Raw genomic sequence first — 11,666 nt, forward strand, 5'->3', positions numbered from 1 at the left:
GGCTAGCAAAAGACTGGGAAGCGACCAACCGAGAGAGCGACAACAGTCACAAACATGCATTAAAATTAATTCACACCGAATACAAGCATCAGTAGGATATAATCCACCATGAACATAAATATCATGAAGGCTATGTTGATTTGATTCAACTACATGCGTGAACATGTGCCAAGTCGAGTCACTCGATTCATTTAAAGGAGGATACCATCCCATCATACCACATCATAATCATTCTAATAGCGTGTTGGCACGCAAGGTAAACCATTATAACTCATAGCTAATCAAGCATGGCACAAGCGACTATAATCTCTAAATGTCATTGCAAATATGTTTACTTCATAATAGCTGACTCAGAAACGATGAACTCATCATATTTACAAAAACAAGAGAGTTCAAGTTCATACCAGCTTTTCTCATCCCAATAAGTCCATCATATATCGTCATTATTGCCTTTCACTTGCACGACCGAACGATGTGTATAATAATAATAGTGCACGTGCTTTGGACTAAGCTGGAATCTGCAAGCATTCAACTCAAGAGAGAAGACAAGTAATATGGGCTCTGAATTAAATAAACAATCATGCCTATGAGATCCACTAAGCATTTTCAATATGGTCTTCTCGACCCCCAAAATAAAGAAAAGAAAATAAAACTATTTACACGGGAAAGCTCCCAACAAGTAAAAAGAAGAACTAGAAATCTTTTTGGGTTTTCATTTTAATTTGTACTACAAGCATGGAAATTAAACTAACTAATTTTTTGGCTTTTCTTAAGGTTTATCAAACACACAAAAAGAAAACTAGAAAAAGAAATTTAAACTAACATGGATAATACAATGAAAGAGTATGAGCACCGACGACTAGTGTGTGAACATGAATGTAAAGTCGGTGAGAAATACGTACTCCCCCAAGCTTAGACTTTTGGCCTAAGTTGGTCTAATACCAAGGACCGCCGCTACTCTCCCTGGTGTACTGGGAGGTGTAATCAGGATACCACTGGTTGGTCATCTCCGGATCCCAATGGATAGATGATGCACGATAAGGGTCCAGTTCATGCTTCGGCTCAGGTTCAGGAGTAAAAGGTTGGGCTCGATGATTGTTCACTGCGTCCGATGTGACAAGAAGATTTTCTGCAAGCAAATCAAACAATAGAGGCGCAGGCAAAATAATAATCTCAAAGTGTTTATTATTAAATCTAAGTTTATACAAGAGCGTCCTATCTTTGTTGTCAACAATAAACTTGTGTGATACCATGCTCTTGTAATCTAAAATGTGAGGAGGCAATTTTATCTCCTCCTTCTCATGGTGCCTAATGGGTATCTAAAAATGTCTAGCAAGACGTGCAGCATAGATACCTCCAAATATGGGGCCTTTTGTACGATTCAGGGCTAACCGTTTAGCAACGACGGCACTCATACTAAAAGTATTGTCTCCAAGCAAGGCATGTTAAAGGATGATAATATCAGGAACACTCAAGTTTCCACTATTTCCACGACCAATCAAGCATCTACTAGCAAATATGGCAAAGTAGCGTAAAACAGGATAGTGTATACTAGAGACTTTTGTCTCGGAACCCTTCTTTGGCTCCTCTACAACTATAGTATTAACAAAGCCACCCACATCTTCACGATGGGGTCCCTCTAATTCTCCCTCATAAGGTATCCTACACACTGTGCAAAAATCACGTAAAGACATTTCTTTGAATTCATCATATAAATGAAAGGATACTGCAGGCGGTGACTTCTTAGGATAATAATAAAAGTTTTGTACGAAAGTATTGGTGAGTAAGAGATACTGATCGATTCGGTCGTTGATGAAACCGGTGAGGCCTGCAGTCTCGATTAAAGAATAAAAATCTTCATGAATTCCAGCTTCTTTCAAGAAATCCTCACATGGCCATTCACACGACCGTACTTCCGCTAAGCGAGGAAGATTATACTTGGCTTTTTCCTTCTCTTTGGCTTGTTTCTCCTGGGAGCTTTGGCTAGAAGAGCCCCTTAAAGGTTTCCTTAACATTTTCTGCGAATTCCTGGAATTTTAGTAATTTCAAAATAAAAGTGAATAAAACTAAACAAGATTGGTAGCAACTACTCCTACAAGTGCCTAGAGCCTATATCATGCATTAGAATTGCTTGGGACCTTAAAAATTTAACATGCAAGCTCAAGAACATGGTCACCTATGCAGCAAAAATTTGCAATGAATAAAGCACTAGAACAAAAACTAATTGGACCAATGGAGGAGTCACATACCAAACAACAATCTCCCAAAGCAGTTTTGTGAATGAAGCTTTGAGCTAGGAGATCGAAAATCGCAGCAAAACGAGTTAGAACTCATGCTTGAGCTGGATGGGGATTTTTTGGGTAGAAGATGAAGTGTGTGGGTGCTGGCATAAGTGGAGGGGGGCCACCAGGGGCCCACGAGACAGGGGGGCGCCCTATAGGGGGGCGCTCCCTCCACTCTCGTGGCCTGGTGCTTGCCCCTCCTCAGTGATTTCAGTGCCTAAAATCCTCAAATATTCCAGAAAAATCATACTAAATTTGCAGGGCATTTGGAGCACTTTTATTTTCGGGCTATTTTTTAATGCACGGATAATTCAGAAAATAGACAGATAGTAATATTTTTGCTTTATTTATTCTAAATAATAGAAAGTAAAAAGTGGGTACAGAAGGTTGTGCCTTCTAGTTTCATCCATCTCATGATCATCAAAATGAATCCACTAACAAGGTTGATCAAGTCTTGTTAACAAACTCATTCCGAATAACACGGAACCGGAGAAATTTCGAATAACACTAAGTTATCTCAACGGGGATATGAAAATCCCCAATAATAAGAATATCATACTTTTTCTTGACAGTAGGGAGAGGAAATTCAAAACCTCCAATAATAATAGTTGGAACTTTTCCAATAGAATTGATGCTATGAACTTGAGATTGTTTCCTCGGAAAGTGTACCATATGCTCATTACCATTAACATGAAAAGTAAAATTGCCTTTGTTGCAATCAATAATAGCCCTTGCAGTGTTAAGAAAAGGTCTACCAAGGATAATAGACATACTATCGTCCTCGGGAATGTCAAGAATAACAAAGTCCGTTAAGATAGTGACATTTGCAACCACAACAGTCACATCCTCACAAATACTGACAGGTATAGCAGTTGATTTATCAGCCATTTGCAAAGATATTCCAGTAGGTGTCAACTTATTCAATTCAAGTCTACGATATAAAGAGAGAGGCATAACACTAACACCGGCTCCAAGATCACATAAAGCAGTTCTAACATAATTTCTTTTAATGAAGCATGGTATAGTTGGTACCCCAGGATCTCCAAGTTTCTTTGGTATTCCACCCTTAAAAGTATAATTAGCAAGCATGGTGGAAATTTCAGCTTCCGGTATCTTTCTTTTGTTTGTAATGATATCCTTCATATACTTAGCATAAGGGTTTACTTTAAGCATATCAGTTAAGCGCATACGTAAGAAAATAGGTCTAATCATTTCAGCAAAGCGCTCAAAATCCTCATCATCCTTTGACTTGGATGGTATAGGAGGAAAGGGCATGGGTTTCTGAACCCATGGTTCTCTTTCTTTACCGTGCCTCCTAGCAACAACATCTCTCTTGTCATAACGTCGATTCTTTGATTGTGGGTTATCAAGATCAACAACAGGTTCAATCTCTACATCATTGTTTTTGCTAGGTTGAGCATCAACATGAACATTATCATTAACACTATCACTAGGTTCATGTTCATCACCTAATTGTGTTTCAGCATCAGACATAGAAATATCATTGGGATTCTCAGGTGTGTCTATAGTAGGTTCACTAGAAGCATGCAAAGTCCTATCGTTTTTCTTTTTCTTCTTTTTAGAAGAACTAGGTGCCTCTAAATTGTTTCTCTGAGAATCCTGCTTGATTCTCTTAGGGTGGCCTTCAGGATACAAAGGTTCCTGAGTCATTCTACCAGTTCTAGTAGCCACTCTAACAACAAAGTCATTTTTATTATTTAATTCATCAAGCAAATCATTTTGAGCTTTAAGTACTTGCTCAGCTTGAGTAGCAACCATAGAAGCATATTTGCTAAAGTGTTTGAGTTCATCTTTAACTCTAGCCATATTATCGCTCACGCGTCCTATCTCGAAAGCATTATTCTTTAACTCTCTACAAACATAAGCATTAAAACTTTCTTTTCTAGCCATGAAGTCATCAAATTCATCTAAGCATGGGCTATGAAATTTAGTAGAGGGGATTTCAACTTTATCATATCTATAGAGAGAATTTACCTTTACTACCTGTGTCGTGTTATCAAGACAATGTGGTTCTTCAACAAGCGGTATATTAAGACCATGTATTTCTTCAATGGGAGGTAAATTCTTAACAACTTCAGCTTTAATACCTTTTTCTTTCATTGATTTCTTTGCCTCTTGCATATCTTCAGGACTGAGAAATAAAACACCTCTGTTCTTCGGAGTGGGTTTAGGAATAGGCTTAGGAGTTGGCTCAATTGGTTTAGGAATTGCCTCGGGAATTGGCTCAGGAAGAGTCCAATTATTTTCATTAGTCAACATATTATTCAATAATATTTCTGCTTCGTCGACTGTTCTTTCCCTGAAAACACAACCAGCACAACTATCCAAGTAGTCCTTGGAAGCATCGGTTAGTCCATTATAAAAGATATCAAATATTTCATTTTTCTTAAGAGGATAATCAGGCAAAGCATTAAGTAACCGGAGAAGCCTCCCCCAAGCTTGTGGGAGACTCTCTTCTTTGATTTGCACAAAATTATATATTTCCCGCAAGGCAGCTTGTTTCTTATGAGCAGTGAAATATTTAGCAGAGAAGTAATAAATCATATCCTGGGGACTACGCACATAACAAGGAGCAAGAGAATTATACCAAGTCTTAGCATCACCCTTTAATGAGAACGAAAATATCTTAAGGATATAATAATAGCGAGACTTCTCATCATTAGTAAATAGGGTAGCTATATCATTTAACTTGGTAAGATGTGCCACAACAATTTCAGATTCAAGGCCATAAAAAGGATCAGATTCAACTAAAGTAATAATTTCAGGATCAACAGAGAATTCATAATCCTTATCAGTAACACAGATAGGTGAAGTAGCAAAAGCAGGGTCAGGTTTCCTTCTAACATTAAGAGACTGCTGCTTCCATTTAGCTAATAATTTCTTAAGATCATATCTATCATTGCAAGCAAAGATTTCCCTAGCAGCTTCTTCATTCATAACATAACCCTTAGGAACAACAGGTAATACATAATCATTGGGAGAACCTTCATCATCACTATCATCAATAATAGCATCGTCAATATTTTCATTCCCCCTAACTCTAGCAAGTTGTTCATCAAGAAATTCACCTAATGGCAAAGTAGTATCACGCACAGAAGTAGTTTCATCATGCATAGCAGAAGTGGCATCATCAATAACATGCGACATATCAGAATTCATAGCAGTAGCAGGTTTAGGTGTCGCAAGCCTACTAATAACAGAAGGAGAATCTAGTGCAGAGCTAGATGGCAGTTCCTTACCTCCCCTCGTAGTTGAGGGCAAAATAGTAGTTCGGTCGTCTTTCAAGTTCTTCATAGTGATCAACAGATATAAATCACAAGTGACTCAGAGAATAGAGCTATGCTCCCCGGCAACGACACCAGAAATTAGTCTTGATAACCCACAAGTGTAGGGGATCGCAATAGTTTTCGAGGGTAAAGTATTCACCCCAAATTTATTGATTCGGCACAAGGGGAGCCAAAGAATATTCTTGAGTATTAGCAGTTGAGTTGTCAATTCAACCACACCTGGATAACTTAGTATCTGTAGCAAAGTATTTAGTAGCAAAAATGGTATGATAATAAAGGTAACGGTAGCAAAAGTAAAGATAATAGCTTTTTGGGTTTTTGTGGTAGTTGTAACAGTAGCAACAGAAAAGTAAATAAGCGAAGAACAATATATGAAAAGCTCGTAGGCAATGGATCAGTGATGGATAATTATGCCGGATGCGATTCCTCATGTAATAGCTATAACATAGGGTGACACAGAACTAGCTCCAGTTCATCAATGTAATGTAGGCATGTATTTCGTAAATAGTCATACGTGCTTATGGAAAAGAACTTGCATGACATCTTTTGTCCTACCCTCCCGTGACAGCGGGGTCCTAGCGGAAACTAAGGGATATTAAGGCCTCCTTTTAATAGAGAACCGAAACAACGCATTAACACATAGTGAATACATGAACTCCTCAAACTATGGTCATCACCGAGAAGTATCCCGATTATTGTCACTTCGGGGTTGTCGGATCATAACACATAATAGGTGACTATAGACTTGCAAAATATGATCAAGAACACACATATATTCATGAAAACATAATAGGTTCAGATCTGAAATCATGGCACTCGGGCCCTAGTGACAAGCATTAAGCATAGCAAAGTCATAGCAACATCAATCTCAGAATATAGTGGATACTAGGGTTCAAATCCTAACAAAACTAACTTGATTACATGGTAAATCTCATCTAACCCATCACCGTCCAGCAAGCCTACGATGGAATTACTCACGCACGGCGGTGAGCATCATGAAATTGGTGATGGATGATGGTTGATAATGACAACGGCGACGAATCCCCCTCTCCGGAGCCCCGAACGGACTCCAAATTAGCCCTCCCGAGAGAGATTAGGGCTTGGCGGCGGCTCCGTGTCGTAAAACGGGATGAAACTTTCTCCCTAATTTTTTTCTTCCCGGACGTGAATATATGGAGTTGGAGTTGAGGTCGGTGGAGGTCCAGGGGGCCCACCAGATAGGGGGGCGCGCCCTACAGGGGGGGCGCCCCCCTGTCTCGTGGACAGGCCCTGGGCCCCCTGGTGTATTTCTTTTGCCCAGAAATTCTTATTTATTATATATAAAATATATAAAAAATACTTGACGGGTTAACCAGAAAAAAGAAATTACTCTAGAAATTACCACAAAAATGAGAAACATCTAACCGTTAATTTAATATAGAAAATTATATAGCCATTAGATTAGATTTAACTCAAAATTTACCCACCATTGCCATTATACTAGACCAGACCGTCCTTCTTCACGTCACTTTTTTCCTCTAAAAAATCCACCACGCATCAATCTAGGCTTTCCAGCCTTCCTACGATTTAGGGATGCAAAGAAAGAAAAGACCCAAGCAGAAGGCACATGTCGCCTCCACCGAGTTCGAGGTGGCCGGCTCGCACAACGCGCGTGTCCAGGTAGGTAGGTTGATTACTTCTCTTGAACATCCAAGCCATACATGCCCTTTTGTTTTTTTCCCATATATATCTTATGAAAACACTAATCTCACGATCAATTTTACCATCCATGTCATGTTCTTCACACCAATCTTACAATCAATCTCACGGTCCCAAAAACAAAACTCACAATAGGTTGGACTCATATCCATGACAAGCAACCTCCAGCTTTTTAACTTGCCGTCCTTACGGCTGATGTAGCTATTATTGCAAATCAATATACACCGTCATAATGGCTTTCCCTAAAAAAAAGTAACTCTCACGAGCGAGTGTCCAAATCTCCTTGATTGATCGGCTCCATCGAGCAAGCAAACCACCTCCGGCAAGTACCATCTACAGAGATCATATAGAACTGACATAAAGTTTATTTATTTTTCTTAAAAACAATACTTTTGGGTATGAAAATACAACTTACATCTTCAATTCAAGGTATGACAACACAATGAAATAGCTTTTTAATCATGTCCCAAGTTCCCGTTGTGATTTTGTTGTCGTTATTGTAGATCAATTTCGCATCCTTGATTGCAATCTTATCATATTCATATTCTTAGAGTTCAATCTTTCTCAACAGAACATAATCAGCAGTACATCCGCGTCCTTAATTTAAGGTGTGACAACACAAACAAGTACTGCCTCTGTAATATAATACATTTTCTAGACTTGCCATATAAAACATCTTATATCAATGAACAGAGGCAATAGCCTTTAAGTTCAGATCAGACCCTAAGTTCACCTTGCGATTTTCAATTGTACATGAACTTGCCATCCTCAATTGCAATTTTATTCTTCAGAAAACATATGCTTTTTATGGACTTGCATGTAACTACACGACTGAGGTAAAAGGTACTCACAATATTTGTGTTTTCAACTGAAGATTGGAACTTAACATCCACTGGTCTTGGAAGTTGATCTCCTTTCTACAACAAAGACGAAATTTTATAAGTAGAAAAAATATCCAAATCATAAATCTTCATAACCTTGAGCAGTACTACACAACGATTTTACAATATCTCATCTTATCCATTGTGCAGGAAGAACCAAAGGAAATAAAAGGTGGGCCACATAGCAAAAATGTTAGAAATCTGCCAAGGTGGTTAAAAGTATCAAATATGTAATACCACAAGCTGATCCATTACTAACCATGAATCTTTAATAGGTGGTATTATAAGAAAATAGCTTGGATTTTGATTCAAGTAGGCACACTTGGGTTAGTGGTTTAAGCTTGGACCAGGAAAATATTTCAAATTATTTCTTACTGACAAGAAAATGAGAAAACATTCGATCATAGATGGAGATGTGCCAGACTGCACAAATATGCCAAAAGAAGAACCTCTGAACCACGTGCGTGAAGAAAATTGTACAGACTTATTTCTTTATGTGTATTATCATCCACTTATCTTTACTTACTACTTTGAATTCAACTGCTAAACTTCTCTTACATGGTGCACGAATGTAGTAAGGTGTACTGGAAACAATATTATAGATTGCTTCTGCTTTGAGCAACAATTGTGTTATCTATGTCTTCCATTGTTTCCAGGCTTACAAAAGTTTCTTCAATAACCCAGTGTATTTGATGTACAAATATCTGATCATACACAGTTTACCATCCGCAAATGGTTATCAAGCCCGTCCGCCTATGCAGTTCCATATGATCTGCAACTAATTTAAAGTGGTGTATTAAAATAAAAAAAACATGCTACATTTGGTCCTGACCGTAGCTACCAATTATTTCTTTGTCAAAACAACATGCGAACAAATTTCCATGTAGTATGGCTTAACCAAGACTGCGGCAAAATCAGGAGTACTAGCTAAAACACTCAGAATGGCAAGGGATAAACTTGAAAAGGTGGCTACCACAACATGAGATTAAGACAACATGACATGCCATCTGCAACTGAAGTTGCAGCCTTGATTGTGAATGATACAACACAGAATAGAAAAGGGCGAGATATCATTGTTCAGTACAAAGACATGAGACCTATATCCGAGAACCATTCAAAATTCATGGCTATGCAGTATATATTATTATTCCCCTACGGAGAAGATGGGTAGAGACAAAATACACATTACACATTAAAAGAAGGTGCAAAGTGGAAGAGAAAGGATATAACAATGTTGGAATACTATGAGAATCATATACAACAACATACTAACCTGTCGAAACACTTGCTCGTGTGTGAAAAGCCTAAATTGCAGTTCATTGCCCTTGCATATATTTTGCTGTACCAATAGACTGGATCGAAAGACATCAAGGAAACCTAAGAACGGAATTGTATGCTGACTTGCAAGACGCAATAGAAATACAACGGTTGACCAGGTATTAAGGAGAATACTACTGCCATGTGCCATCCAGCTTGACAGATAGCCTAAGATACAAAGCACAAAACTACCAAGATGCTATGTAAATATGTCAGTGGCTTGGATACACAGACCTATTTGTGACATTCACATGCAACGCAACTTGGCCGGAGATGCAATCTATCTATGCTACAGAAGTAGGCCAAGCAACAGCAGAAAGATCTTATATTGTTGGTTTTCCTTTTTTTTTTGCAAGGAGAACGGTCTGATATTGTTGACCGAGTGTTCCACATAAAGCTCAAGGAGTTCATGAGAAACATAAGAGAAAGGGAATACTTAGAAAAAACACTTGCAAGTAATATCCTATTGACTTGATCACACCTGTTATTTTCTTTTATATAGCAAATGAACTAACAACAAGGATGATGCGGTCAAGAACATAGTCTACACAAAAATATTCTTAAGGTAGGAACTAAACACACACTTGTAGATGCTACTAGCATTTTAGATAACCATAAGTACATGGAGCAAAACTGACTTTTCTATGCTAATAACATGATATGGCAAGGACAGATATAATCTACTACTCCCAGAAGTATTCGAAACATGCATCAACATTCAATGGAAATAACTCAATATTATAATTTGTCGACACTATATATTATCAGATATTTTAAGCTTATCCTATTGTGCAATACGATAGTGACAGTATCCACAGATCGTTATAGTTAATATGCAAAATGTAATAGCACCTATTTCCATATCACTTATTAAAATTAATTCAATCTTTGGGAAAATCTTAAAAGCTATAGCTAATCACAAATAAACTAATTACTTATTAAATTTGTTGAATCTGAACGAGGGCAGAGGGGCCTCTGCCGTTGCAAGTCCCAAGTACAGAAAAAGGTGGAGGGGGCATAAATAAATTTACATCTTTTCACTAACAAGCTGTACCTTAATGCACATTATATTGGTTTAGCCATACACATGCAGAGACAGGATAAGAAACAAGAAAAAGATATATGGAAAGATAGGAAAGGAAGAAGGGGGACCTCTAGGTGGAAGAAAGAGTCGCCGAATTCAGGCTGCCACTGTCGAGGATGAAGAGGACCTACCGGGCTGCCTTGCTCGGGGACAACCACGATGCGAGGGAAAACAAAGCCGCCAGCATCCTCACAATCGATGTGGATCCAAGCTGGCTCCGGGAGATGAGATCCACGCCCACATCGCCTCCAAGGACGCTAACGACGACGACACATTCAAGATCGGCAAGCTCGCATCCTCCATGGCGCAGCTTCTCATCGAGCCCTACTACCCCTCCGTCGCTGTTGACCGGCCTGAGAGATCAAGGAGGCGTACAGCGAGCGAAACTAGGCTCGCCCCGTGGCCGCACCAGTGAGCCGAGCTGCAGCGGTGCGTGCAGGTGAGGACGAGCAAGGCCACGGCAGGGAATCAACAGGGGAATTGAGGTGTTGTTGGGAATCTTGAGCTCGAGTGGAAGCAATTTTGGTGGAGCGAGGGGACGGAAGGACATGAAAAGGGGATTAGTGAAGAGCTATGTTTTTGTTTCAGAATATTCAAGAGCTACGTGTGAGTGAGCTTCAGAAAAATGATCATGTTCGGCTTCCACCAGAAAAATGTGTGCAGTCTGTACATCTCCGTGATCCTGCTCGGCTTCCAGCAGAAGAAAAAAAAACATTGGTTTAAAGACAACTAAAAAAATTCCTACTAATCAGATTGTATACAGGTAGAGTGCACATACGTGTGCTCAACCTAAGTTATATACTCCTATAATGCTTTATGCTGTAAAATATTCTGAATATTACACGACCGTAGAAAAAAACTCGAACCGGTAATCATCATTGTTATTTGGACTATGCATACGAAAGTATCATTTCATGTCACCATCACAAACTATCAACACAGTTCGTGCAGACGTATCCGGCAAACCCACGGCTACAACGAGGTGCCCCCAAAGAATTCAGTGATAAAGTTTGAGCTCAACATTTTCCCAAATATTGAACGATAATTCCACATACCATCAAAACCATCAAATGGTAAAATCATGTTTACCACCAGC

General features: G+C 38.9%; 1 protein-coding gene across 6 annotated transcripts; it reads right to left on the reverse strand.

Moving 5' to 3' along the window:
* Positions 1-7,271: 7,271 nt before the first annotated feature.
* Positions 7,272-11,227, reverse strand: LOC123136699 (uncharacterized). Of its 6 annotated transcripts, none has more exons than XR_006467234.1 (4): positions 10,639-11,221; positions 9,443-9,521; positions 8,140-8,205; positions 7,272-7,640 (listed from the first exon to the last, which is right to left on the reverse strand). XR_006467234.1 is itself a non-coding variant. In XM_044556173.1 (4 exons), exons 1-4 carry the CDS (start codon positions 10,755-10,757, stop codon positions 7,548-7,550), a joined length of 294 nt encoding a protein of 97 aa, XP_044412108.1. In that variant the 5' UTR covers positions 10,758-11,227; the 3' UTR covers positions 7,272-7,547. The 6 variants fall into 6 exon arrangements, 2 of the variants coding, with proteins under 2 accessions (XP_044412108.1, XP_044412107.1); XR_006467233.1 differs by having other exon boundaries at positions 7,272-7,621; positions 10,639-11,216; XM_044556173.1 differs by having other exon boundaries at positions 10,702-11,227.
* Between the last annotated feature and the right edge of the window lie 439 nt (positions 11,228-11,666).

This window comes from Triticum aestivum, chromosome 6B (assembly GCF_018294505.1).
Source record: "Triticum aestivum cultivar Chinese Spring chromosome 6B, IWGSC CS RefSeq v2.1, whole genome shotgun sequence".
Lineage (NCBI taxonomy): Eukaryota > Viridiplantae > Streptophyta > Magnoliopsida > Poales > Poaceae > Triticum > Triticum aestivum.